This window comes from Anabas testudineus, chromosome 21 (assembly GCF_900324465.2).
Source record: "Anabas testudineus chromosome 21, fAnaTes1.2, whole genome shotgun sequence".
Lineage (NCBI taxonomy): Eukaryota > Metazoa > Chordata > Actinopteri > Anabantiformes > Anabantidae > Anabas > Anabas testudineus.
The window spans coordinates 18,074,592-18,101,165 of NC_046629.1; the positions used below are offsets into that span (position 1 = coordinate 18,074,592).

The window sequence follows — 26,574 nt, forward strand, 5'->3', positions numbered from 1 at the left end:
GGGGAATCCTTTTTATTTGTGGTTTCTGAATCTTTATTCTAAGCTACTCATAAAGCTCCGAGATGAGTGATATCATGTGGTCTTCATCAACAAGGGAGCTTTTTGTTTTACTTTATAGTCATTTAAATCGAAAGATTAAAGACCATGACACACAAGGAAGGTTAGAGAGCAATGGAAACTTCAGCTGACACTTAAAGCCCCATTTTTCTTCATGTTATGTGAAGGTACTTGATCTAAAAAATATATATATATATATATATTAAAGGGCAACGCCAATTATTACACACATAAAAGTCAGTTTACACAGTTGGCACAACTCCGGCACTGAAAACAATAGCATAAAGCATTTCATGGCTCAGGAGAAGTGTTTTAATGTTAGTGTCAGCAGGGTTGGAGAAGTTCTTATTTGCATTGTGGAAAGTGTAGAATTAAGCATTTACAGAGCTATACTAGTGATAATTTCAGTAGATTTTGCCTATACTGCTATAATTTTTGTCTATTGGGGCTCAGCTAACTTCATGCCTCAGTGTGCCTCAGCAGCTGACAATCATGGTCTAATTTTAAAGCTCAAACATCAGAGACAATCAAAAATAATTTTTAATTTTCATTATCTAATCATGACAAGTCACATAAATCACTTCTAGTGAAAAAAAAAAAAAAAAAAAACATTAGTGAGCTCTTCCAGCTCATGAACACAGTGACCATTCTCCATGGCATGATCTTACTCATCGTCATTATAATGTTTAACCACATCTAATAATAACCTCACAATCACACGCACAATTAATGGTTCCTTTTGCAATCCAGCGCTCTGCACCGTCGCCGTCCTCAGCACAGTGTTGCTGAGTGAATATAAATGCTCTTTCCCTCACAGAGGGCGCAGGCTAAGTGTTTTTGGTTTCCTTATCTAAAAGGATCTCTATCCTTCTTTATGAGGCACTTGACCTCCCCCGGCGCTCTCCTGCTCCCTGAGTGACGCAAAAAAAAAAAAAAAAAAAAAAAAAAAGTGGGCTGGCGAAGCGCTAAGTACAGTAGTTTAGAGGTCTATCCGTGCGCACTGAGACATCACTAGTGAAGCAGACTTCATTTAGATCGCCTTCACTCGCCTCTCGCGGATGTTGCACTAATGCAAACACCTTGTTTGCGGAGACACCGGGATGTGGACGGGTGTGTGTGTGCGTGTGTGAGTGTGTGTGAGTGAGTGAGAGAGAGAGAGAAAACACTGACTTTTCCTCATACTTGTAGCAACCTCCTCCATTCACTAACTTAAGAGGTTGATGAAACTTTTCTTGAATGAGTATCTCGCCTCTGGCAGGCACATCTGGACTCGGGGTAGTCGGAGCTGTCAAGTCCAGCGCCAACTTTTAGCCGGACCAGACTTGAGCTACTCTTCTGCTACACTTTGAGGCGGATTTTGATTCATTCTTTTTTTGTTTACTTTATTTTTTCTTTATTTTTTTGACTTTATTTTTTCTTTTTGTCATAATTCAAATGCACAAAATGGAACACTGGGTTCTCAGAATAACGTGCGTCTTGGTGGTTACCTATCTCCTGGATAAAAGGTGAGTTGAAGTTAATCAGTTAACTAAATTTCATTTAAGTTGTTTAGCACGCATACACAAGAACACACAGTGCTTGTTTCTATATGTAGTTATTTTAGAACATGTCATTACTTTATTTTAAAATAAAGTGTTATCAATAGTTACATAAATAACCCAGGTCTGACTGACACGTGTGCTTTGAAAAGAATAGGTGGAATGAAACATAGTTGTTTGCAAACTTATAATCTGTTACCAATTATCAGTTTCCCACGATGCTGCCAATCAGTAATAATTCTGGAAAGTTAGTTGTTCAAACAGGTTTACTCTCAAAGCATGAAACACAACAGGTAGCAACAGACGCCTAACAGGAAATACAGAGGTACACAGTTCAAAATGCAATGTCACCAAGAAAGTAGGACGCCACTATGCAAATGAGCAACAATTACACCAAACTCTCTATACACATATTTTTGCTTTGTTTTTATATTCACATCCTGATGTGGTTGCTCAGAAAGAAAGTCTTACACAGTTGACCTGTGCAGAAATGGAGGAGCGTGGACACAAGTAGTGTACTCATTTACTCCAGCTGTGTGTGTGTGTGTGTGTGTGTGTGTGTGTGTGTGTGTGTGTGTGTGTGTGTGTGTGTGTGTGTGTGTGTTACTGTACATCTGGGTATTTGCATGTGCAAGTCAGGCTGTGCTTAAGCTTGTATGTTTACAAATGTGTGTGAGTGTGTGTGTGTGTGTGTGTGTTTGCCCACGGCCATGCGTGTTCCTGACTGTGCAGTCGTGTGTCTCTGTGTCTGTACGACTGAGACACACACAGCCGCACACGCATGTGTTTTACTAGTAAAATGACAATGAAAAGAAAAGCCGGGGCACCTTAAGCCGCCATCAGCCTGTGTTTTCCTTGTTACGGTTTCTCTGTGAAGTAGAAAACAGCTTTGATAGCTGTCAGCTGAATTACTGTTGTTCGTGTGATTGATGTGCAACAGAAGCAGGAGCCGGTTTGAGTGCAGAGACACAACAGCTGAAAAGTTAATGAAGTTACAAGCTAACATATTTCCTCAAGTGATTTTATGAGGCAGGTAATCTGCGCTTTCTTCTCCACTGTGTGCGTCTTAAACTGTTACTGAAACAGCTGGATTTGTGCCAGAAAAATAGTTGGAGTTCCCTCATTCCCCAGGACCATTATCTTGTTAAGTCGACATCAAAGGTGATAAAACCTGAAAAAATCTAACAAATCAACACTAAACGCAAGTCCAGGACAAGATGTCGCTCACATCTCTCTAGAATTGTTATGAGTAAGTAAGTGTCAGTAAGCAGTAACTATATCAACTTATAACAAATTGTACACGTTTTTGGGAACTTTGCATTATTTAAAAATTCATCAATTTGAACATAACAGCCACTACACTATCCAGGACCATCATAAGGATGAGTTGTGCTCTTGTCTTGTCAGTAACCTGACCTGTGTGCTCCATGCAGGGTAGACGCCAATGAAATCTTGGGCCTGAAGCTCCCCAACATTGACCCAATCTTGAATGCCAACACGGTGTGTCTGACGCTGCCAGGGTTGACGCGACGCCAGCTAGAAGTGTGCATGCGGAACCCAGACGTGACAGCTTCAGCAATCCAGGGAATCCAGATTGCCATCCACGAGTGCCAGCACCAGTTCAGAGGTCACCGCTGGAACTGCTCGAGCCTGGAGACCAGAAACAAAATCCCCTACGACAGCGTAGTGTTTAAAAGAGGTAAGGGTATGGTTATGGTTGGTTAGTCATACATACTAGAAATGCAACACTAACAGAGATGTGAAAAAAAACAACAACAATGGAGTTCAGTTCAAAAGTTTGGTCTTCAAACAGACTGTGGTTTCATCCTCAAACACACTTTGATAGAATACCTTGAAAGGACTGGCTTAGAAAGATTAGTTACCACAAAGATGCACATCCCAAACAAGCATTAGTGTAATATTATCAAAAGGGATCATTTTCACCCATAGCTGTAATTGGTGAATGTTATCTCAGCAGAAGAAGGTCTAAATGGTTAGGTTCTCTCAAATGACAGGCAGACTGGTATCTGCTTTCTAACCACCTTGCTGCATTGTCTCAGTAACCTGTACAAAAGAGTAAGTCACTTCAAAAGCGGTTAGTCACCTCCAGATTACCAAACCTTATGCAGATCAGTTTTCTCTGACGCTTTGTAGCGTTTCAAGCTTTGCAAGTCAGCCACAAAGGATGAAAGAGGATAGGAAGCCTTTAGATTGGACTCATCCCGGGTTACTGACTGAAAAAAGGCATACGCTCCTCAGTTTCTCTGCAGCCGCAGCACACAGTGATACACAGCGCAAAGTTTGAGTGTTGTAGAGTTTTTTTTAGCTAGAGCTAAAAAGTTTAAAATAATTATTTAATGGAAATGTTGTAGCATTGTTTTAATACATACAGGTATTAGTTGAGATAATTAGTAAATTACATTTAGTTAGGTTTTGAGCCTTTAGTATCTGAAAAGTTTTTTGTTTTTTTTTTTTTTTTGGCAAGTGTATTAAATGTTTAGTTTCTTCAGACAGTAGCACTAAGTTGTTGTTGGAATTTCCCATCATAAATACACTGATTAAATGCCTCAGGATTTTCCTGGAGGGTTGTTGTCATAATTTATGTTCTTCTTAATCTGGGTGCAGTATGATCATGAAATGTTAGTTTTGCAACTCTCATTGAGGACTTTGTATCTTCTCAGTGCTGTGGAACTTTACTACAAAGAAAAAAGAAAAAGAAACTGTATAGGCCTATGCACCTCTGGTCTTACTTTCACTCCTCACTGACTCATTCAAAGGCTGTTTGTCATTATTAGTAGAGGCAGTTGCGAGTTGTCTGGCATCCCTGGTTTGCCTCGGGTGCAGAAACTCCAAACCACCGACATAAACAACCTCTTTAAATCGGATGATTCATCTGTTACATGTTGATACGTTCTGCTTGACAGGAGCTAAAAAACTGATGCAAATTAATGTGCTGCAGCCATTATTGTGTGCAGCTACTGCAAAATGGCTGTGCTTGAACCGAGACAGATTTGCAGACCTGGATTAGAGGGAATTGTGGAGATTAACACAAGTGTTCTGTGTGGCTGTCCATAGATAAATAAACACCATTGTCTCCCACAAGGCTTACATATATAGAACAGGTATTTTTGCTGTACAGTTCACATACTACAACAAGTTTATCTACTGTATGTTTTAAAAATCACATGAAGCTACCTTTACACGATCAAACATTCCTTCTAGTAAAGTGGTTAGAATTTGTCTTGTTAGAAAGTTGCAAAGCTTTTAAGTAGCATATGAGGGTTCTCTAATTGTCAGCGTTTTTTTTTTTTTGTGTGTCTAACTTTGCTACATCAAAATTATCTTGGCTCTTCTCTGGGTCTTCCACTCATCTCTCTACTGATGAATTCTGATAACTTTTAGGAGCCCGTGTTCATTTCGGTTTACTTGCATAAAAAACTAGGCTAAAGAGGGGATAAGGCGAGACATGGATAGACAGAGATAGGAGAATCTTGCTTTCTGTATCTTTCTATTTCTCCCCTTCTTGCTTTATCACTGTGTTTGTGTCCTTCCTTGCTGGGCTACTCCTAATGCTTTTACTTCCCTTGCCATTGCAAGTGCTTGTAAATTTGCTCTCAGTACTTTCCCAACTCTCGGCGGCAAAAGCATAAACCTGTTTAGTCGGTTTCTGTAACACAAAGTGACAGTTTCCTTTGAATCTTTAATTCATTTTGCCACTTCCTCTGCCATCAGTTCAGCCGGGCGTGCCACAGCCAGTGAATTATTTGTTAGATTGATTTGTTCCCAGTCTTCCGGGGGCCTGAGTCGCAGAGCCTGGCTCAGAGCAGGGCTGGAGCTAAAACAGGCTTTCAGTGTATGAGGATGTGCCTAAGTGCCGTCCTTCTTGCTTCCCCCACCTTGTATGAGTCAAGGTGATGGGGGCGGGAGGAGCGCAGTTAACGAGAAAATTTGTATGAATGTACAGTAGTCAGTGCAATTTCAAAGTTTGGATGTGTGTACTTTTCTCTATCAAACCGAACTCATAATTGTCTGTGAACAGATTTTAAACATACAAGCTGCTCTAACCAATTAGCTGTTATTAGACAATAAAGCTCTGATGTGATGACTTACGTGTGTCAGGTAGACACTACCTGAAGTCCAAATGAGCGTTGATCTGTTTCTACAAGCACTGTTCTCATGGATGGATATTTTCGGATAGCTGTACCTGAGAAATTTTTGATGTATTGGAGGAATGTGTGTTCATAGACAAGCCTAAAGCTAAATACTTAAGTTACTTGACCATAAAATGTGAAGGCATATCTACCTGCCAGGAGAGAAACGATATGGGTCTTCGGTCCCTAATGGGGTGAGTCTGTGCACATAGCTCTGCCTGCTTTCACCTTCCACATGAGCGACATCAGTAGATGATGAGTAGGTCAGCGGTCGGAGTCCAGCCTGTTGTGTTTGCCGTCATGATAAACTTTCCATGTAAACTTCACTTTGCTTGGCAAGCCACATTCATCACAAGTCCACTCAACAGTCTGCTGAATTCTCACGCCTCAGGAAATACAGATGAAGCCTTGAACCACAGGCCAGATTACTCAGCAGACTGTGCCACATGTGCACTGTAGTCCAGTCAGCAACACGTCCAATAGGACCAACACAAAGTATTAACATTACGTGGGCATAAAAATTCTATAGTGACTCTGCTTCTTTCTTGGATATGGAAATAAGATACATCAAATATTGCTCAAAGCAACAGTTCCAGCTATTAGCTCTTTATTGGACTCCAACAAACAGCCTGCATCATTTCCCCTTCAAGCGCTGAGCTATAAACTCCTAAGTGGTTTCTTTTCATGTTCTTCTTGCAAGTTTCCAGTAGGAACTTCACTGTATTGCACACAAGTCAGTGACTGCCAGTGGAGCTGCTTTTATAGAACCTGAGGGCTAACATGCTCACAGGCAGAAAGCTGATATCCAATGGAGAGTAGGAGTGTGAACGCTGCTGTCACACTTCATCCATAACTGTAAGAGAAATGTATAAACACGAATAAGTTGAATGCATACAACATTAGCCTGAATTACAGATTAGTTGTGGTAAAGCTGTACTCATTAAATATGCCACATGCAATTGACACTTAATTTCAGAGAGAAAGGGAAAATGCAGGTATCCAGAGAAGTGTCTCCACGACTCAAGACTCACTACGTTTAGTACGTACAGACCTGCAGAACACATTCAGGAGCTATCAAGCTACCTTTCTACTGACTTATAACAGACAACAGTGAGGTATGTAAGCAGTATGAAAGACAGAAGGAGACACAGCCCTGATTAATAGACGAGTGCAAAGCCTGAGTCCTCTGATGGGAGTGGTGGGGGTCTGTTCATGTTCAGCTGGACCACAGGGATGACATGCGCAAGTGTTTGGTACACTTAATTGCTATTGTCCCAGATGTTTCCCATGGTTTTATGGGACTTAGCATGTGTTGATACAAACGTGTGAATAAACTCCTGTGTGTGTGCTTATCAGAACAGAGGTCGTTCTTTTCACTACAGCCTTACCAAGCGTGTCTGCAACAAAAATGTCCAAAGCAGCGCTCAAAGTCGGGAAGCTCACTCAGAATTATGACACAAGTTTTCTTCGTTTTGCTCGTTTAGCTGTTGTTAAGCCGAGCTTCAGGGCTAGGAAAATCACTTCACATCTTAAAGCTGTATCCAGCAGTTTTACAACTGAACTTTAATAAGGGTATAAACTTGTTTTGTTGCTATTTTGATGCTATTTTGGTTAAAAATAGAAAATGTGCAGCTAAATAAAAGGACTGTAGTCATGGCGATCTAGATTTTGACATGTTCGTGACACATACACTGGCAGTCTCAAATTTGTTCACCTTAATACATAAATGCCATCACAATGCATTTGTAATGCCTGTAGTGCAGCTTATTGACATTCTCGAGTCCTCACAGTCCTCATGTCCCTCAGTTATTCCTTTGGACATACAGACAGCTGTGATTAGAGAGTCCAAGACATTTAGCTATGAAACTTTATGAGTGTTATAAAACTTTTTTTAGACTAAAGATCCCTATCTGGGACACTTACTTGTACTATATATTAACACCACCATCCTCTCCCTTTACGCACAGGTTTTCGAGAGAGTGCCTTTGCGTACGCTATTGCGGCAGCAGGAGTGGTACATGCTGTGGCCAACGCCTGCTCCATGGGCAAACTGAAGGCATGTGGCTGCGATGAGAAGCGGCGTGGGGATGAGGAGGCCTTTCGCATCAAACTGCACCGTTTGCAGCTGGAAGCCATTCACCGGGGGAAGGGCATGGTACACGGCGTCATGGAGCACTTCCCCGCCGACCTCCCAGGACCCCAGGACTCCTGGGAGTGGGGCGGCTGCAGCCCGGATGTAGAATTTGGAGAGAAGTTCTCAAGGGACTTCTTGGATGCCCGCGAGACCTACAAAGACATCCATGCTCGTATGAGGCTGCATAATAATAGAGTTGGAAGACAGGTGAGTGCCAAGTGAGAGAATGTGAGTGTGTGGTTTTGTTTACAAAATTGCTTGTACAACATTTATCCTTCTGCACTGCAGGATTATGATTCCACCTTAGTGTCAGTGTCAGCTTAGTGTCTCCATTTTGTACTTTGCAATATATGCTTCAGAAATATGTTGTTTTTGTTTTCCAAAAGGGCAGTCCGCTGATTTTACACATGCAGTTCAGTGTGCTCATAACATGGAGTACTACTCTATTTGTAAAACCAGCTGTGTAAAATCTTTCTGGCTCTACAGGGACAGGGTCTACTGTATAGGCTGGCTCTATGTTTTCCAGTTGGATTATGGGAAATGTAAGATAAAGTGTTATTGTAGCTTTGTTTTTGGACCAGATAATGCAGATGACTCTAACCCTGCAGCGCTCCATGCAAGGAGAAGTAAAACACGGTTAGATAAGATATCTCTCTCTCTCTCTAATTACTATGAGTATGACACCATATTTAATAGAATTTATTACACATATAAAACATGGATAGTGGGTGGCTTGAATGCTACTAGGGCCAATGATAATGTTACAGTACGCAGCATAACCAGATTCAGTTGACTGGGTCAACAGTGGCCTGTAATTGTTACACTGCTGTTTATTTCTGCTGGTGGAGACTGCACACAGGAATCTGTTTCTTAAAAGTAATTTGAACAAAATGTGGTGCTTGTCAAAACACTGTACATTTATTATGCAAAATCCGACAAAAAAATTGTTTCAAAGGGAAATATAGCTTCTCACAAGAACAGTTTTCTGTAGAAACATCTGTGACTGCGGTAGAAGTTCAAGCCCAAACTGAAAACGACACTGCACGGAAAAAAGTGGAGCTGGAAGGAGGCAGGGACAGAGTATGAGGCTGTGCATTTTATAATGTGCACAACAAGGAGTCTTACATGGGAGAAGTAGCTATTTTGGTCATTGAAAAAACGTTTCAGATCATTGTTTCATATCATTATGAGTCTGCATGCTAAAATCAACGTAGTGTAGCAGTTCAGTAGGAGCCTTTGCCCTTCAGACTAAAGACTGAGTTGGTCAAAGGAGCCACAGTGGGAATTCCCAATTTGTTTCCGCTTTTGTGTATTAGAGTTAATTTAACACACACTCCTGGAGGTTACATTAACACACACAATATGTCTATTCAAACTCAGGCTTACAGTGTAAAATAACAGCATAGAGAATGTTTGAGCGGCATTTTGGAAACTATTTTTTGAACTTTAATAAGAAACATTTCTTTACGGCTTGTTGAAATAGTCATAATGCGATTATTGGGGACAATATCGCAGTTGTGACATAACAAACACTAAAAAGACCTGCTTGGTTATCAAGGGAAATGCACATTTTAATGATATAATAATAATAATGTATACTTGTATACATTATTAATGTAATGTATACAACTGCTCTACCACCTGAGCTACTGCCGCCTCAAATATGATATAATCATATATCATATTAATTCAATAATAAGGCAAAATCATAATATACAAACATACATGTAATTATTAGCCTGTTAGCACTATTTTTCTTGGCTGTACCTTCTCTGGTTTAGTTGTTACTTCAGGGAAACCCCTGTAGTTTCTGCAACTCTCAAGCGATTCAAAACCATAACAAATCGCCTCTGACAGATAGTGGAAGTGGTCTGTGTAGACTAACTTTGTTTTGTCGAACGTGGACATGTCTTGTCAGTTAGTGTCATAGCAGCCAGGATGTAAAAGAGGATAATGTACTGCACTCAGTATCTGAACAGTATGGTAGCTGTGTAGCTGATAAGCAGATACCTTCCCTGTATAGTGACATTATTGCACTATTTGTTATCTTGTAGTAATCATTACATAATATTCCTATTACATAATAATCCAATGACATGAAAACATATCACGCTATTCTTTTCTTTTTAGAGTTACTTTGCTGGGAATTGTGATATTTATGTCTGAGCACAATATTGAACATTTCTATATTGTTCAAACTCTCTGGGTGTAATTAATAAATTATTTTACTCATTTAACTATTTCACAAAGGTTTTTCTGCCTTAGGCAATGCAAGAGAAAGATGTAAATGACAGTGATAAGCCTTTACGATGTCTACGGGAACAGAGACAAGAAGCAACCGTAAATTGCTCATTGTTCCCTGTTTCCTCTTGAGTAATTTGGGCCTTTATCTTTCCATCAGTTTACTTCGGGTTTCCTTGATTATGCAGACAAAACACAAATGTGAAGCGCGTCAGCCAAACTCAACAACAGCTGGCCTCCCTGCAGTAGCTGTAATGGCAGAAATAGTCATGGACGTAGGTCTGGTGACATAAATCCCAATCAGTGCTGTGACCATTGGAGTAAAGTTTGGGTGGGGGGTTGACATGAGCCAAGAAAGGAGAATCATTTGTCTTCGGGGCCCTTCTCCTTTTATTTGGATGAAGTATGTGTGGTTATGAAACACAAAAACATGCAGGGTCATGAGTGGCCTCATGTATGTTGTGTTTACTCTTTCTACTGTGCGTTTTGAGGCCACGTGTTGCTCAAATAATAAAGTATTGGAAGGTGGCAGATTGACTTAATGCACTGTGTAGAGTCACCGGTCTTCACTTTGCTATATGAAACCATGCAGCCTTAATTTTGCTATGCCATTCAGTGATCGCCATATATCATGGCTACTGACTTTTAAAAAATAATCTTATGCTGAGGGATGATGACATGTTAGCCTGACATTTAAGTGCTGTTTTATTACAGTAGGCATAACCTGAAGTACTTGATGTGACACATACATGTGTCAGTTGGAAAATGCTGGCAAAGAAAGAGTCATATTTAAATCACGTATTTTGGAAAAAAAAACGTGTTGTACATTTGTAGAGATCTTATATACAATTGACAGTTAAGGGAAAGTTACATTTACAGGTAATATGTAGAAGTAATTCGACAAAGAACTGAAAGAACAAGCTCAACGTGATACCCTAGATTATATGATTTTATAAAGGTTTGGATAATATAAACAGGTTTATCAAACCAGGCCACCCTTTGGCAGGTAAAATGTCCTGAAGAAAATCTTTCAAAATCAGAATATTCAATCACGCCCTTTAATCTTTAATTATACAGTAGCTCAAAGAACATAAACTATAACTGGCACTGCTCAGCTTCATTTTAATGTACAGTTTAATCTTTTCAAAATGATAGTTGGAAAGGCTGCATTTTGGCTCTGTCCATCAAACAAGAGACGCTTAGACTCAAAGCCATCAACATCAAAGAGCTTGACGTTTTTTGGCAAAGACTCCAGTTCCACCAGTACGGACTAAATGACAACCAGTGCTCCTGACCTTTACCTCTATTCTGACAATAACCTGATTACCCCCGAGGACCCGATACGTTTCAAAGCTGAAGTTTTTTGCCTTCTGACTTGTCCGATATGTCTGGTTATGTGTCACTTTATAGGAAAAAGAGGGAGAGCGGGATGAACTCGATGACTTTTTTCACATTGCTTAATGGATGTCTTTCATGGGGTTTAGGGGCATGAAATTAGGGGATTATGTGAGGATTCAGCATGAGACCAAATCAGTTTTTACATAGAGCTGCTCAGATGACTACTTACAGCTAACTAATGGTTTGACAATATTGCTTAACTGTGCAATGTACGGAGGAATGCTTAAGATGGAAAGAGAAAGAGAAAGACAGAGAGAGAGAGCGAGAGAGAGGGGACCGAAGGACTGAGAAAGGAGAAGAGATAGAGGGGACACTTAAAGTAGTGTGAGTCATTGTAGAGCTCTTATACTGTAAAACACCAAACGCTGTGATGACTTCAAATGTTATACAAAGCCACAACAAAACCCTTCTAAGATCTCGCGCGCACACACACGCATGCACGCACGCACACACACACACACACGTACATACACACACTGCGCCTGGAATCAAACAGAAAACACTGACAGGTGGGGCCTCAAAATAATGCCTACACTTCCCGTGTCTCTTTCCTCCCACCGACCCACCACTACCACCACCTTACCCCCCCCCCTCGACCTGCTCCTCCCCATCCACCCCCTGCCCCATTCCTCCCCCTTTTTCAAAGAAGTAGTCTTTAGGCAGAGGAATGCGGTGGTTTTTGAGCGGGGTGTGCATGTCGCCTCATGCCCACCCCAGGGTTCTCACGACGTCCCGTCTTGTTTTTAGCCCTAATTAGTGGCTGCTGGCAGTTTGGAAACAGATGTTTAAAACCCTGCAAAAGATTTTAGACTTCAAACACCGGGGCGGAAAGTAGAAAGAGATTCGCCCTTCCTTCCCTCCCCTATTCCCCCTCTCCTGCTCTGCCTCCTACGAATTCACTCCAGCCTAGTTGATTACAGAAATAATGCTACGCAAGAAATCAATGCAGAGGGCAGAGCTATTTACACATGGTGTCAGCATATCACGAGCAGCAGACTGGCTTTGCCTGCTGCAGAAAAAACTATAAATTAAGAGTAATGAGTAAACATATTTGTTTACAAAATTAATAATTAATAACATTGCTGTAAATGATGTAAAACACATGCTTACCTAATATTGTATTTAATGTGAAAGTTCCTTTACAAAGACATTTTGATTCATATTTCTAATTTAATTTGTCTACACATTCATACTGTGTGAATTAATAGCTGCACAGCGTAGCCAGAATTGCTACAGCTGTGAAGATGCACAGCTCCATGCTGTTACTCTGCTGTTAATTTGCAGTTAAGCACAACAGGCTCCTGTTCTATAAGAGCAGTTTTAAAAGCTTCACTACATGTTTAAAGTGGCTGCTTATGACATGGAAACACTTCACCGGGGCAGTAAATTTCTCAGCCAAGTTTTTTTTTTTTTTTTTTGGCACTTCACAATCGTTTAGAGAGCACACCTCAAAACAAATGCTTGGCATGCTTCCTTGTGTTCATGTTGCAAAGCTTAGAGCCATGTCGAGGTTCTGTTGAATCCTGTCTGTTCATTAGGCAGGTGGTTACAGTGCTGGCCCTGCAACAGTCTGCCGTGTTGCTGGCAAGTGTCTTTTTGGTAATTACAACTTACCATCAGGGTATGACCTGAGGGGAGTAAGGAGAGATGGTGTACCCATTTACAGGAATTAAACTATACATTTCAACTCCTCTTCACCCCTCTTTAATTACGTACATTTGGTAACTCACACTCCAATAGCAGGTAAACATTTGAACATTTGAGACATTTGCCCTCACTCTCTCCAAATTGTTTGTAAGTGTCATTTCATGATGGCACTTGCTTCTTCAGTATTTGTTGACTCTTGGTGACAGTGGAGGTGCAGCAGGCGGTTTGCCAATAATGAGGTTGTTTTGGTTTTGAATGTACAATGAAAGTGCAGCTAAAGCCTTTTTCCTGAATGTTATGTATGTCTTATTGACACAGAGTATTTTTGGAGGATATGCCTATGAAAGGTACTCAGGAGAGCTGCAGACAGAGACATCAAATTAACTTGGTGGTTTTCATGTTCTAAAACACTTATTACAATCTCAAAAGAGAATATGCATTGTCCTTGTCCGACTATACACCCATCATCAACGTTAAAGATACCTGATAACTGTAATGTCTGGATCAGCATGAGCAAAAATAAACATTAAACTTGGTAGAGTGTTGGAACACACGGTGCATATGGGGCTGCTCAGCTGCTAGCGTCTATGCTGGCCCCTGTCTACCACACTATTTAACTATAGTGGGCTTAATGTCGGTGTATGGAGCTGTAAAGAACCATCGGCCGGTGTTAAATGAAGAGAGGGAGGACAGTGATAAATGAAAAAAATTACAGCATTTTTTCTTTTCTTTTTTTTTTTTTTTTTTGGTAATGTAAACATTTTTTGTGACATCCAAACACTCACCTCCTACAATGATGTTCCTCTGTTAGTTATTATGACCCATGAACTCAGACAGCTCACTTGCCCACACAGTTAAACCTACAACATGTAGCTTATGGGAATCAAGCTATGAGTAGCGTTAGACCTGAAATCAAACCACACTGCTCCGCCCACCCCACCCTCTCAACTTCTCTGTTACGCTCTGCCCAGCCCTTCAGGTATTTCAGAATTTGCAGTAAAAAGGAATGCTACTGAACTTACCATTATGCAGAAATAATTGTTCTTCTGTGATTAATTAGAAGGGTGAGCCTCGCTCGAAATCAGAATATCTCTGTACTGCTGCCAGCCTGTTCGATGCATGCATTGTAGGCTTCATGCATCATTTCACTTTGAAATAAATAGACAAAGGAATAAAAATGAAGTAACAAAAAGTGTATTTGTAGTGACAGAGAGAGACTTGTGGAAGTGGTCAGATCATCATATGTTGAATTTGCCTTGTTCATTTGTATAGCTGTTCATTCAGTTGCTGCCTGCTTTAATGCGTTTGGTAATAGCTCCCCAGAGACCTGAGAAACACAGCAATCGAATGTGTTACCCCATCTGAGGCGGATTCAATTTAAGGTGTCAGATATTCCCTTGTGATTAATCTGCACCTATTGCACAAGAATATCAGCTTTCTCTTGGCAAAAGGTGGATTCACATGCTGATGTCAGCCTTTTTTGCACCAACTGATTATGTACTGTGTTGTATTGTACTGAACAGACTGTTGCAATTAGTGGCAAACAAAAAGGACCTCATGATAGATAAACAACGTCAACCTCTACCACTTAGTGTACACCTAATATTCCAGCAATTAAAGACCTATAATGTAAAAGTTATTTAAACCATAATACATTCATGGGACTCCTAGATCCTTTTAAGCCTAATTTAACCCTTGAGCAATGATAAACTGCTCTAGGGAGCCCATTCGCGTTGATTCATTGACTCAGAACCCACACGAAAACCAAAGTGTGTTTGATAGAAAATAGCCATATTAGTGCAGGGTTAGTCCTGTGCACCTCAGAGGCCATTTCATATCATCAGTGGTCTGCAGAGCATTCCTGAGTCCTGACTGTCCAGAGGTAGAGTGTTTGATCTGACCCACCACACACCAACACGTGCACACGCACAAGCACACATAAACACTCTGTCCTTACAAATCTCACACACACGACATAAATACACACAGAGGCAAATGTTTCTTGGTAAAAGCTCAGCAGGTGGAAGTGCTTATGCTGGTAATAACATTTTATTAGTCTCTAAATGAGAACTGTGGACATTGTGTGCAGTTAACAGTGAGTAAACACTACACACATGCACACACATTCTAATGTAGTATAGTTCTTACTCTGTCATTGTGTTTGCACGTGTGCATGTGTATTTATCTGTGTACGAGTAATTGTGCTTTTGAAGCAAGGCGTTTGATTTGTTTAAAGTGATGTCTGGGCTTAATGTGCTGCTTCGGGATTTGTTTGTGTGCTTTGATATCTCCTTGGCTTTCTGCTTGGCTTTAAAGACCTTTTAGTAGATTTTCTTTGAACTGATAAACATAGGCAGCGTGCAGACTAGTCTGCTGTTTATCAGCGAGAAGGGTCGACTGTGGGACACATACATAGACATTAAATTAGGATTTTCCCAAAGGGGGTTAGTGATGATGACACAGGGATTAGCCTATGATTAAATTCGACGCACCAAACAAAACAGGGAATAAGTCGTAAATTATACTGGTGCAAGTAGTTGGTTATGACTAGCAATGGAGTTACTCAACTGCTGTGCCTCCACATGGTGAGTATATACGGCGTTGCTTAAGTTGCATGTTGCAAAATGTGTTGTTCATTATTCATGCGGATTAATACTGAGACCAAAATTAAAGTTTTCATACTAACTAGCAAATCACTACAGACATCCAGTCTTGTTTGCATGCAGTTGTGTGCTTTGCACAGCTTTAAAGATTCAAGATTCAAAATACGCTTCTGTGTTTAAGCTGCTCTCTGTTGAGAAGGAAAGAGCAGAAGCACTGCCTGGACAAAGCACCACACTAACACAACAACAAAATAAGATAGATACAAACACTTTATAATAAAAGCACAGGCAGACAAATTGGCTGATACTTCCATCCATATCTCGTGATTTGTGTCAGGCCACAGGACTAGAAATTCTACAAAAATTCTGTAAGTCATCACCAACTGATTTGTTACCACTGAGTCAGAATAGAATCAGCCAAATTATAATATTTAGTCAGAATCAGGTATAACTTCACACTACAAAGAAGTGTGGTAACACTTCACCTTTGACATAGTGTAGTGCTGAGTCACAGTTTTCATTATGACAGAGCTGGAAACAGGCACCTGCATGCAGCACAATAAAAAAATTAAGCCTCATTAAGTTTGTGTCTTCTTCACTGTAATGCACTTTTTCGTTTATTGTAACAACAAAAATTAAAGATGAAAATCTTGTTTTTAATGACCAAAATAACAAAATGTCAACCGATTGCTGCATTAGCAATGTGTTAGCCAAATAAACAAAAGGACAAACTGTGAATACAGTTGTTCATGTAGTTAAACACGTAACTGCAACTTTTCAGGTTCTGGACCTTCATCACATGTCATTACCCTCTCTCTATCCCTCCTCTTCATCTCCCCTTCCTGTAAAACATATGTTTGCCTAATTAATGCACTCCGACCTATTTTCAACATCAGATTGTGGTAAAAAAAAAAAAAAAAAAGCTCTGATGTTTAGTTTACTTCATCCACTCCTCACTGCATGGTAGTCTGCTCTCCTCAACTTCAATATGTTGTCGCCCCCCCTCACACCCCCCAAGTCTACTGTATTATGCAGCCGTCAGTCCTAATCTGCCACCAACATGTCGTATTTGATCTCTGTCTGGAGTTGTTTTATAGACGCCTCTGTCTCTCTCTAAGCCCATTAAAACTTGCCAGATGTTTGTTTCTCACTGTGGTGCGCTATTGACTTTGAAGCAGTTACATGTCTATTAGATACATGCAACATAAGGCATAGTGTAAGTCACAGGATAGCATATATTTGCATGTTTCGTTTTTATATTAGGTACAGGAACGTTTCTAAAGCATAGTTAATTTCAACTACAATCCATCATCCTTTCTCTGTGCAACCCCACAATCTGTTCTATTCTTCCTAGCCCCTGCTGAGTCTTTGGACACATCAACAGACACATCAGCAGCTGAAAGTAAGAGTACTATGCAAAGTGTTCTTTTCAAGCAAGCTTTTTATAGCTTGTACAAAGTGACTCGTGTTGTGTAAGACCTTCAGTATTTGTATATTTCCCCATCACATTGCAGAGCCAATGTCCTCTGATGACAGGTTAGATAGAGTAGGAATGCCGAAATGCTGATTACAATCTCCTCTAGGTGGCTAATAGATCGCTAGTTTGTAGCTTCCCCCACAGCACACACACACAATCTTTGTGTATGAAGCAATGGAAGGACAGCAAAACGATAATCCAAAGATCATCTCCTCCACGTGTCATCCTCTTTTCCTCTACCCGCCCCTCACCTCAAACACAAAGAGACACGCACACAGTATTTTGTATGTGTTTTCTTTTTTCATCTGTTGCTTACTTAGCCCCAGGTACAACTGAGGAGGAATAGGAAGAAACTAGAAAATCACAACCTTTTATCTGATCATCACTTAATCAATCTTATTTTTCCCCCATGCCTTTGATTTGGAAAGATCTGAAAACTTACAATCAACAGATTTTGAAGTGATTGGGAGTTTTTTTTTCATGTCAAAAGTCATTCTTTTAAATACAACTGAAAGTTGCTTAAACACCACTTCTGCAAAGTCTTGATTTAGTTTTGTTAATTTATTGAACAAGACAGATATTTGTTTAGCAACTTACAAATTTTGGATATACCCATTTCACTTGATGTTTTTTTTTTTATTTATTTCATTTAGTTTAAATCAAATAATTTATTTGATTTAAAATCAAATAACTTATTTGATTTAGTTTAAATCTAATAATTCTGTAAACTTAATTCTGTAAGCATCCATTAAAAAAGTCTCAAAGAGTTAACTTCCAACTGAGAAAAAAGCATCAACTTTTTGCAGCTAACTTAATATAAAACCATTATTTCTAGTGGTGGGATAGGGAGTGAGTTCAACACCCCATAGTTCACATAGTTTTATTACTTATTTATTTTAACAGGTATTAAAGACACACAGCAAGTTTCCACCCTTTTTAGCTTTATGTAAATCAACAATTTTTGATCATAGATCTTCTGAAAGATGAGGCATGGCTCACATAAGCGTATTCTTGTGTGGAGAAAACTCAAAATGTTTGAGTGTTTTTTTTAACTCTATTTCACACCTCCAAACTAATTTTCTTAACTTATGCTAACACCTGACCTCAGCACATACTTCTTCCAGTCGCACTGTGAGGTTTACGTGGTTGTTCTCAATATGAACATGAAGTATCAGAATTAGTTTTGTGTTATTATTTTAGGCACATTATATTTGTTCATATTCTTGACTTAGATGATGATCAGATCACATTTCATGACAAATTAATGCAGAAAACCATGAAACTCCAAAAGGTTCACATACTTTAAGTGTATGTGTAACTGTAGTTTAATGAGTTAAATGTATTCAGAAAGGAATTAATTCAACTTTGCATCTTAAGTTTATGTCAAAATCCAAATCAAAACAGTTCACGTTACAGTTGAGTTGTGTTAGCTTGAAAATGTAGAACTGTGATATATGGAATAATTTCATTAATAAATATTAGCTGATTCAACAAAATTCCTAAATATGAACTTTACCATTTAAACACCTTCTAGAACCTGAATAAATCTACAATTAAATTATCCCAGCTTATGATTCATCTGTTGCCCTCTGCCTTTATTTTCACTTGTACAAAATGTTCTCAAAATCTGTTCCCCCATCCTGCTCTTTTGTAAGAAGGATCAACACTTCACTTGTCATAGTGACAGACCACTTCTAACAAAGCAAGAGCAGACAACTTCCCTATTTCCTATTACCAGTTAAGGATCCAGATTGCACCTGATTGCCTTTCAACTACATGTCAAAGGAACATTTGACATTTCCCACATGCATCAAGCATTTTTGACCCTGAGTTATTTTCTTTTGTTGAGTACTTAGAGCCTTGCAAAGTTTTCAAATCTGTGCCCAGTCAGAGCACAGGGTGTGCAGTATGCCTTGTGTGTTTAATGGATTATTCCACCCTAAAACAGAAGTCTCAGATGTTACTCCTTTAATGCTGAATTGGCAGATGTGTAATTTTTTTTTTTTTTTTAATTTAGTGCTATATCCCCATAAAACCAAACAAGTGCTACATGCCTTGTCACTGCTTAACAGGTTGAGCTGTAGCTGAGTAGTAACATGTTAAAACCTAATTGGTTGTGTCTGGTGGATTAAATCTAACTCAAAGGATGCAGCATTGTGCTTATAGTGACACTTACTGCATAACAGCAGTAACCGGGATCAAAATGACCTAAACCCCAAACACTAGTTCATGTTTACTGCACCTCAAACTTCTTGTACTGTGCTAGAAGCTGACACAATGATGGCAGTGTCTGATTTATCACTTTGATGGTTACTGTTTGTAGATTTTCTTTTTAAACTTGCCAGCATCAGCTGTCTGTCTCAGACAATGGCAGAGTTTATACAGTACCTTGCTTGAACTAAGGCTCTATGGGTTGCTGTCTCAGACTAAAAATATATTTCATTATACCTCAACACATTATATTAGCATGGACTATAAGATAAAATAGACTGTTTATCTTTTTTGTTCGTATGCATGGTACATTTTATTTTACATTTCAAGTCTAAGTATGGAAGTGCTATAACAGCTCTAGCTACAACTGGAAAGCAATGCTTTTGTGGGGATCACAGTTTTTAAATAATATGTTATACCCTGACACGCATAAAAAAAAGGTTTAAGCATTCTACTGTGGTTTATAATATCCCAGAAGGCTTTGGGTTTTTATTTTTTAAATTGTGAAATATTCTTTTAGATATATATTTTGTGTGTGTGTGTGTGTGTGTGTGTGTGTGTGTGTGTGTGTGTGTGTGTGTGTGTGTGTGTGTGTGTGTGTGTGTGTGTGTGTGTGTTTTACTGCCCTTTGAACATCCTATCCTGTTGTGAATGTAACATCAAACAGTAGCAATGTGGATGCAATTATGACTCTTTGGTCAGTTTGTCTCTTTAGGGTTTAAGTGGGTTAGAGCATTTTATGATTACAGACTTTGCTGTGTGTTTAAGGCCAGCACGTTTGTGATTCTGGAGTTACTTCTGCCTCTGTGTAAAAACTGAACCAAACATTGCAATCTGAGCTCAGTGCAAGTGCTGTTTGAGCCATTATAATGTTGTTTACTATAAATTCTTACATCCTCTAGCAGGCTATCTCCTCACCACGGATCCCTGTTTCTTTAAACTTTCTTTTCAACACTCCCAATTACAGTTGAGCCTTGTTTATCTAAAATGTATACTCTTTAGTCACTTTCTGTTATACTAACAAACACACACACACACAATATAAGTAAAACATGCAATGATGGTATGACTGCAAAAAAATATTTTGCATTATTTTGGAATATTGTGAAAATACACCATCAAACATTTAATTTTCTGGACCATGGGCCACATTGCTGGTGGGTGTGCTGAGTGATTGTAACATAAATATATGTCCAAACGTATTCAGAAATGTCTGAATGTTGGTACTATGCCAATGTTTACATGAGCATATTGGCATAAGTTAAGTCTCAGCAAAGCAGTATGTATGTCTTTAGTAATAGCAGTAGGTCTTCTACCTGAGCAGATTAGCAATGTTGCTAACACATGTGTTAAATGTCCATAAACACACACACACACACACACACTCACACACACACACACACACACACACACACTGCATACACATAGCCTCAAGGAACATTACTGGGATGGACAGAGTTTATATGTTGTGTCACTAAAAAAAGGTGGGTAGGACCTGCACTGTTGCTCATGCCCCAAAGGGACATGTGCTTGTTTATGCATATGCAGACACCAAAACCTTCTTTTAGACCTTAAAGACCATTTACACAAATTAAAGTGTATCTCATTTAGTAGTTAGCATGTCTGCCTGTAAGGTAAGGTAACTAAGTACATTTACTCCAGTTCAAAGTTGAGGCAATACTTTTTATGCTGCTTTATACAGTGACTAGTTAGAAGTGTTCACCTTTCATTTTTGTATAATACTGATTAATTGTTGACTTGTGGTTTGGCTTATTTGTGAATCAGTATCCTGTATCAGTAATGTACACCACAAAGGTGAAAGAACACTGTCTTGGGAAAAGGATATCTAAAATCACAAGTCGGGTGATGAAAACAAGAATAGTTCCAACTTGGAGTACAGCTGCAGCCATCATTAGATAATGAAAAGAATATGACACATGTAAATCTAAAGCATCAGAAACTGAGTGACCAGGGGACTACTGAGGGAGGCCATCAAGACACATATGACTCTGCTGAAGGAGTTATAAACTTCTACGTGAAATAGGAAAGACTGTGCAAACAGCAACTGTTGCCTGGGTTCATCACAGTTGAAGCTTCATGGGAGAGTAGCAAAGAGAAAAAAAACTATTAATTACCTAAAGACACGTGGGATGGCTGGTGAGGCCAAAGTGAACTTTTTGGTCTTCAGTCTAGATACTGTGACTGGTGAAGAGGTCACTGGCAGTCTCGCTTTTTTTTTTTCAACCAACCTTAACAAACAAAACAAGAAAACATAAAAGGGTAAAAAATTACAGTTAGTTCCACATAAACAAAAAAAGTATGTTTTTCTGATCTTAGTCACCTTTACTTGACAGCAGGACTTTAAGTAGAACATCTCTACACTGTACTTATTACATAAGTAAAGGATCTGAAGACTTCCTCCACCTCTGTCAGGGCCTGTAGTGAGCCTTGTGATGAACACGCTCAACATGTTTTTTAAAATGGCTCTCATTCCTTTATTCACGCTGTTTCCTGAGATGTTATAAAACTAAAACAAAACACACTGTCTCTATGTGGCCCCACTGGCCAGTGATAACCATTAAAATGAAAATATGAAAATACCGTAATGCTCCAATGCCTAATATGCTGCTACATGTGGGTCATGCTTCGAATCATTGCCTGATGCCAAAAGATGAATAATGACACTTCTGTCTGTTTGGGTAATACCTGCATCCATCAGTGTTATTTGATATCAGCATGTTTGACAACAGCCTTAGAGTCAGACCACCTGGCTTTTTAAATGCGGGACCAGTTTCTTTAGGGCATTATGTGTCATTCAGCATACAGTAGAGAGCGGACTGCTCAGAAGAACAAACAAATGAGAAACATTCAAGTAAAGTAAGCACAGTGTGAAATATGATGTGGCGCCTACAGCAGATTGTACCTACTACATCTAAGTTATACTGCAAATGCAACCAGCAATCATGAAAGTTATTAATCCTTCGGATTTTCTTTCTTCCCTCCCTCCTGTCACTCCTTTGCCTCCTCTCATTTCCTCACCCCATCCCACTCTCTCTTTTTGTCTGTCTCTGTCTGTGGTTTCTGCAGGTGGTGCTCGACAACATGAGAAGGAAATGCAAGTGCCACGGGACGTCAGGGAGCTGCCAGCTGAAGACCTGCTGGCAAGTCACCCCGGAGTTCCGGGTGGTGGGCTCAATCCTCAAAGAGCGCTTCCACATCGCCACGCTTATCAAGGCTCACAACCGGAACACGGGACAGCTCGACCACTCCCACCACAACAACCACCACCACCATCATCACCATCAGAACAACCACCACACACATCGGCGGCGGCCAAGCGTCAACGAGCTGGTGTACTTTGAAAAATCTCCAGATTTCTGCGAGCGGGACCTGGGGTCGGACTCAGCTGGCACGCAGGGTCGAATCTGCAACAAGACCAGTCCCGGCATGGACAACTGTGAGAGTCTGTGCTGTGGAAGAGGCCACAACATCCTGCAGCAGACACGGAGCGAACGCTGTAACTGCAAGTTTCATTGGTGTTGCTATGTGGTCTGCGAAGAGTGCAGGATAACAGAGTGGGTCAGTGTATGTAAATGAAGAAACACATATCAAAAGACTAAATAAGGACATAAAAAAAAAAGACATTTTAAAATCAAGACAATTCATTTGAAAGGGCAGCGTGACTGAGTTATGTGCCCTGTACCTTCTTGCGGTGGACTGCTGTTTTCCTGAAGAGCAAAAGGCAGAGCGTGAAGCAGCTGAGCCAGCAGCAAGATAGACATGCATTTTGGTAAAGACTGTGCACATGCAATAGGTGTCTAAAGCTGCTGCCGCAGTTAAGCGAGCTTGGATGTTTACTGTCTTCCTCTCGAGACAAAGGCGAGTCATATCAGATTAAAAACAACGAATGATTGTTGTTTCATTGGCATATTTTGACTGACAAAAAGCTGCACGAGGTTTAGGTGAGCGACCCGGAGGTTTAGAGGAAGCATCCCATTTATTGTAGAAAGAAGAAGCTTGCTTCACAGCACCAACGACATTTAAGGTGAATATGCTGATGTCTGCGTTCCATGATTCCATGATAAACACAGACATGTTACATGTTGATGAGACTTTCACACATGTCAGCATTGACCACCCATAGGATTTGCCACAGCACAACATATCTGGAGCACTTAAGGATTTTGTGTTTTGTTCAGGGGGAGTTTCAGTTTCGATGTTTATAGCAGCTGTCCTGTTATACATAGAAAAAAAACATCAAGACACTGCCTGGCTGACTCACTCAATCACTTAGTATTACTGTGTTGGATGGATAATGTGCAAAAAGGAAAGAGTCCAGAATCAGGTGACCATTTAAAGCTGGACATTCATAATAAATTAATGCTAACGAGGAAAGGAGAACATTACAGCAGTAATGAACTTAGGGCGGCCTTATCAAAATAATCAAATCAATCAAAAACTGGCCTAAAAGCGTGATTGTTGGTGCTTCTTCCTGGAATTCCTCAAGTGAGACCCTCACAGCTCCCTTTTTATGTAGTGGAGGATGAGTAAAATCACACAACTCAGCTTTCAATAGTGTAAGAATAAGCTCTGTTCACGTACACTATCATATTAATTTGATTTATTAATCTGAAAATTGTTTGTAAAGCTGTTTTTCGACCTCCCTAAAACACAGCACATATACTGTACATTGTGTTATCCAAAATGTACCTTGTGTGGCCTGTGTTGTGTGTGGTATGTGATGAATAAACAGTCAGAGTGCACCATAGACCTTAATTTAAAAAGTACAGTTTTCTTCTTCTGTTCAATCTGGACGGCAGTGTACTGCAAATAAAAATGAATATTGCTGCACAAGCAACATGCCTCAGTGCCTCAGGAAACTGAGCACACACGGACAGGCTTCAGTTCCTCACACTCTAAACATCCTACGTAAGTCGTTATCAATCAAAGTGTTTCCTTTTTTGTGATGCAATGTACTGTGTGCAACACTGTAAGCTTCTTGTAATATATCTACACTCACCTTCACACTTCTTCAATGTGTACAACAGGGATATTTCTAACGTCAACTTCTGCCTCTGCACATTTTGAAGATGTTACTTGGTCTCAGCCAACTTGTATAAATTAGGTTCCTTTTCAGATAGTGTAATTTATTTCAAGTAAATGTTGACGAAAGCAGAGGAAAAACAATCTGGGATTCCAGTGTGACCGATGATATGACTCTGATAAGTAGTTTGCACGTACAGAACTGTGTCCAGGAATACTCTGGGAAAATATCAGAATTTTTTTTCCATGTCATAAATGTAATGTATGTATGTATTTTTATGTTTAAATATGGTTATTATCTAAGTTATTTTATTTTTGTGGATAACTTAATATTTGTAAGACAATAAAGAAAGAGCATATTATTTGAAAAGGGGCTTGAATGTGATGAATAATAAAATACGAGAACTGTTTTATGCTTATTTTGTCATAAGTTATCTCCTACTGATATAGTAATGATGATGAATTCCTCTCTTACACCATGCTATAGTATATTTATATTAGATTATCTCAGAAGTCACGTCCAGAGGTTTCCAGCCACTGGGAAAAGATCTATGCCAATTATTTCTCTGATTTGCTCAAATATTATTTTATAGATGTAGAAATATAATAATAATAATAATAATTGAATAGCTTCTTAATAATTTCATCATTGCAAATATTTATTAGCTGATCTTTTAATCAGAAAATATTTCCACAAAAATCAAGTTCACTGTCAGAAACAATAAATCTCCAATATGCCTGGATTAAAGTGGGTAGAGGTGCAGTGTGTGAGGTGGAATAGTCAAACATTAGATATATTTGAAAACTGCTTTGCTGTTTCTGGTCACCTTTGAAAGACTACTCCTGAGATTTAGTTGACCTGAGACTCCATGACAAACTAGTTATTTGGGAGCTGTAAACAGAATGTGTATCGTATTACCCTGTATATCAGCTTCAGTCTGCAACTTGGGCATATTTGTTTACATTTTTGGCAAATTAGCAGAAATAAATATTACTCCAATAGTTTCTATTTGCACTATAGTCGGTATTTGGTTCACCAATATATATGTTCTACTGTTTGTGTCTGTGTATGTTATTTTTATGTTTTGTGAATATAGCATTTAAACCTTTATTCTAGTGTTTTCCATTTATATAAATTAAAAAGGATAATTTATATGGAAAAGGTACATATGGGGAGTGACTGTCATTGTCTTTGACAGAAAGCTCAGTCAGTATTTGTTAAACGTGCCGTGGAAGAAGTGTGTAAGCTTTTATTCTTTCCACACTGAGTAAAAATCCTAAAAAACTAATTTGTCATTAGAATACTTGGTCTACATATTGCAATTACAGTTATTATAGTAATTGCTTTTGTTTTAACGTAGACAGAATGTTTTTTCTAGTAACTATATATCTATATACACAGGCCAGTTAAAGCCAGACGTGCCTCTGTGGTTGACAATAGACCCTTCTTTATCAGTTGCTGCTTGCGTGCAGAGAGAAATCCTGTTGAGTGTCCTGACTCCCTTACATATTCTGTGCCCTGGAGGATGTGATGAAGTCAACAAGTCAAGTGTAAGAATGCAAGAGATACACTTTCAAAGTAAACCGATGTGTTGTAGAAAGGACAGGTGCTATTTCGGAGTCATGCGGTTCTATTCTTATCCAACCATACTGCTCACATTCAGGGAGAAAACAGAAAGCAGTCCACTCCCACCTCTCTGGTCTTCCATCTGTATGTTGAGTTTCGCATGCACAGTACATCTCTCAGTGCATTGATTTAAGGGAACATGCTCTTCATCTCCATCTCTGTGTGTATAAATAGTTTATGTGTGGATGTGTACTTGCGGTGACAACTTCATGTGGGAATTGCATGTGCGTGTTTGTTTTTCCAAATGTGTGTTTCTTTCTGTGGGCACATGCATTTAAGTGGCAAGGTGACTGTATGCATGTTCTTATTATGTGTTGACAATAAACTAAAGCCAAGGTTGAGTAACCTGCTCAGGCAGCCCTACTGGGCTCCTCCACCACCAGGCTACAGCTGCAGTCAAATAAATATATTAATCAAAATGCTCATTTCTCGTTTTTCTGACTTAAT

The 26,574-nt window shown here is 39.4% G+C and overlaps 1 protein-coding gene across 1 annotated transcript; it reads left to right on the forward strand.

Annotated features, from left to right (window-relative positions):
- Positions 1-1,063: 1,063 nt before the first annotated feature.
- Positions 1,064-24,909, forward strand: wnt10a (wingless-type MMTV integration site family, member 10a). The gene is made up of 4 exons (XM_026377394.1): positions 1,064-1,562; positions 3,029-3,294; positions 7,714-8,087; positions 22,545-24,909. The coding sequence occupies exons 1-4, from the start codon at positions 1,492-1,494 to the stop codon at positions 23,052-23,054; spliced, it is 1,221 nt and encodes a 406-aa protein (XP_026233179.1). The 5' UTR covers positions 1,064-1,491; the 3' UTR covers positions 23,055-24,909.
- Positions 24,910-26,574: the final 1,665 nt, after the last annotated feature.

Excerpts from the sequence above, each read along its gene's own strand:
- wnt10a (XM_026377394.1), top strand. The coding sequence starts at position 1,492 with ATGCACAAAATGGAACACTGGGTTCTCAGAATAACGTGCGTCTTGGTG. Across the intron at positions 1,563-3,028 it reads ACCTATCTCCTGGATAAAAG|GGTAGACGCCAATGAAATCT; the intron begins GTGAGTTGAAGT and ends TGCTCCATGCAG. Across the intron at positions 3,295-7,713 it reads CAGCGTAGTGTTTAAAAGAG|GTTTTCGAGAGAGTGCCTTT; the intron begins GTAAGGGTATGG and ends CTTTACGCACAG.